Raw genomic sequence first — 2511 nt, 5'->3', positions numbered from 1 at the left:
AGGTGCGGAGGGTTAACATTCACACTGAGCAGAATGCTAACGAGGAGCTCGCTGCAACTCCACTTCACACCACCTGGTCCTGAGATGCTCTTCTCGCCCCCTCAGCTGGATCCAGCGCGGGGAGGAGAGGAAAGGCAGTCGGGAGCACCCCCAGCCTGGGCGACCGAAGAAACTGAATTGCAAAGGCACTTGGGCTGCAAGAGTTTGAGCTAGAAGGTGAAACTGTGCCGTGGGGCCAGGAGATAGGCGACTCCAGGGGGGGGTGTCTTTGGCTGGAATCCAGCCCACCTCCTGAGGGTGCGGCGTGTGGAGCCAGGTCAGGTGAGCCGGGGGCCGGCAGCTTGTCCTCACGAAGCCCCGGGTCCGAGGCCTCTGCGGACGCCCGGCTCTGCCCACCCGAGTGTCCAGTGGACTCGACAGCGCTCCCTGCACGGGGCCCGCGTTCATTGGAACCCCTGCAGGCAGGGCGGTGGGGAAGAGGGGTTCAAAAACTCAACCACCTCTTCCTTCGGAACAGGGCGGCACACCTGTGCTCACCAGCGTAGAACCTGCTGTGAGGCCCCTCGGTGACCGCGCAGCCAGAGGCCCACACACCTGAGATGAGCTGAACAACCGTGAGAAGCAGCTTGTGCTTTGTCATCCACACCTTCCAGCAGGTCTGACACCCCAGCCCGCCAGGCGCCAGGCAGCCAGCCAGCTACTGGGGGAAGAAGTAGTCTCTGTTGCTGATGTCATACGGGCTCTGTGGGCCGCTGGCATGGGGTTGGCTGTGCCTCGAGGTGTTATCCGACCCCAGGCTGCTGGGGGACACCGGCGGGGAGATGAGGGGGACCAGCACCGGGGTGGGCTTCGGCCTCTCGGGGACCAGCTGTCCCAAAGAATACGGCGGGTGCATGCTTGTCTTGCCTTCTTTCAGGGCCTGCAGCTTCCACGTCTTCCTGAACCTTCACAGACACAGAGACAAACCACACAGATGTTCAGTCCCCCCCGTGAGACACCTGAGTGAAAAACACCGACAGCTGGCCGCCCTGTGGGCCTGGCCGCCCCGGTTTCGGCTCAGAAGAGGGACAACTATTTATTCCCTCGCCTGTTCTTACCACCAGGCCTTACACACCACTCTGAGGAGCTGGGGGTTTCGAAAACACCCCCGAGAATGGATCTGTACTGTCGACACGTGGACAGATGGAAACGGAGGCACACACGTGGCCATGAATGTCCCTCTACTGCACTGAGAGCTTCATCTGTCCTGTCCCAGAGGCTGCCCTCTTCTTTCAGGGCCTGCAGCTTCCACGTCTTCCTGAACCTTCACAGACACAGAGACAAACCACACAGATGTTCAGTTCCCGCCGTGAGGCACCTGAGTGAAAAACACCGACAGCTGGCCGCCCTGCGGGCCTGGCCGCCCCGGTTTCGGCTCAGAAGAGGGACTATTTATTCCCTCGCCTGTTCTTACCACCAGGCCTTACACACCACTCTGAGGAGCTGGGGGTTTCGAAAACACCCCCGAGAATGGATCTGTACTGTCGACACGTGGACAGATGGAGAAACGGAGGCACACGTGGCCATGAATGTCCCTCTACCGCACTGAGAGCTTCATCTGTCCTGTCCCAGAGGCTGCCCAGAGCACACATCCTCAGCCCCACTCCATTTGCTTAAGAGAGACGGGGAGCGCATTTTCCCAGTGGGGGAGGAAACGGGCCGCTCAGTGAAATGAAGGCTGGCAGGGGGCAGATCAGCTGCCATGTAACAGCAGGAGAAGGGCCACCCTGCTCCCTGAACAGCCCTCCTGCTCCTCCTGCTGCCCACATCCCCGTCCTCCCAGTTCTCTGTATGCCTCCGGGCCCACTCCCACCACCCTGGTGAGTTCTCAGAGCCTCGGGCCGTGGGCACCACGCGGGCACAAGTGACTCATCTGACAGGAAAGTCGATGTTAAACAGGAAGGAGATAGGCATCTCTCTGATCACAGCTTCGTTCACCCTGCTCCCTCTGGGCCCCGAGCCATGGCTCAGTAGCTGAGAGAAGTCACCTGACAGCCCGAAGAGAGAAGAGGGGGTGATAGCGATCTTCAAAGGCACAGTCAGGTCTCCTTCCTGAAGACTGCAGGGCAGCTCATGCCCTCCCTCCTGCTTCCCACTCCGTCCCTCGGTCCCTCACTAACTTGCTGCCGCCCCGCCCCGCAGTGGGAGCACGGTGGTCTCCCTCAGTCCCACCGACGTCAGCTCCTCCAGGGTGGGCTGGGAGGCAGGAGGGGAACCAAAGTAAAAAACCAGGCTTGGGCCGTAACCGGTGTGGCTCAGTGGATAGAGCATCGGCCTGCGGAATGAAGGGTCCCGGGTTCGATTCCGGTCAAGGGCACGTGCCTTGGTTGTGGGCACATCCCCAGTGGGAGATGTGCAGGAGGCAGCGGATCGATGTTTCTCTCTCGATGTTTCTAACTCTCTATCTCTCTCCCTTCCTCTCTGTAAAAATTCAATAAAATATATTAAAAAAAAAAAAAAGTTACAGAGTGG

At 59.7% G+C, this 2511-nt stretch overlaps 1 protein-coding gene across 1 annotated transcript in view; it reads right to left on the bottom strand.

The window, feature by feature from the left end:
• Window positions 1-6: 6 nt before the first annotated feature.
• Window positions 7-2511, bottom strand: part of IL6R (interleukin 6 receptor) — a 33430-nt gene continuing 30925 nt past the window's right edge. Inside the window, exon 10 of the mRNA XM_006775752.1 lies at window positions 7-944. Coding sequence (XP_006775815.1) covers window positions 698-944 — 247 coding nt within the window. The 3' untranslated portion in view covers window positions 7-697. The remainder of the gene's footprint in view (window positions 945-2511) is intronic.

Source organism: Myotis davidii, unplaced genomic scaffold (assembly GCF_000327345.1).
Source record: "Myotis davidii unplaced genomic scaffold, ASM32734v1 scaffold208, whole genome shotgun sequence".
NCBI classification, from domain to species: domain Eukaryota; kingdom Metazoa; phylum Chordata; class Mammalia; order Chiroptera; family Vespertilionidae; genus Myotis; species Myotis davidii.
Note: the sequence above shows the minus strand (reverse complement) of the source record. Positions and strands in the feature narration are given on the sequence as shown.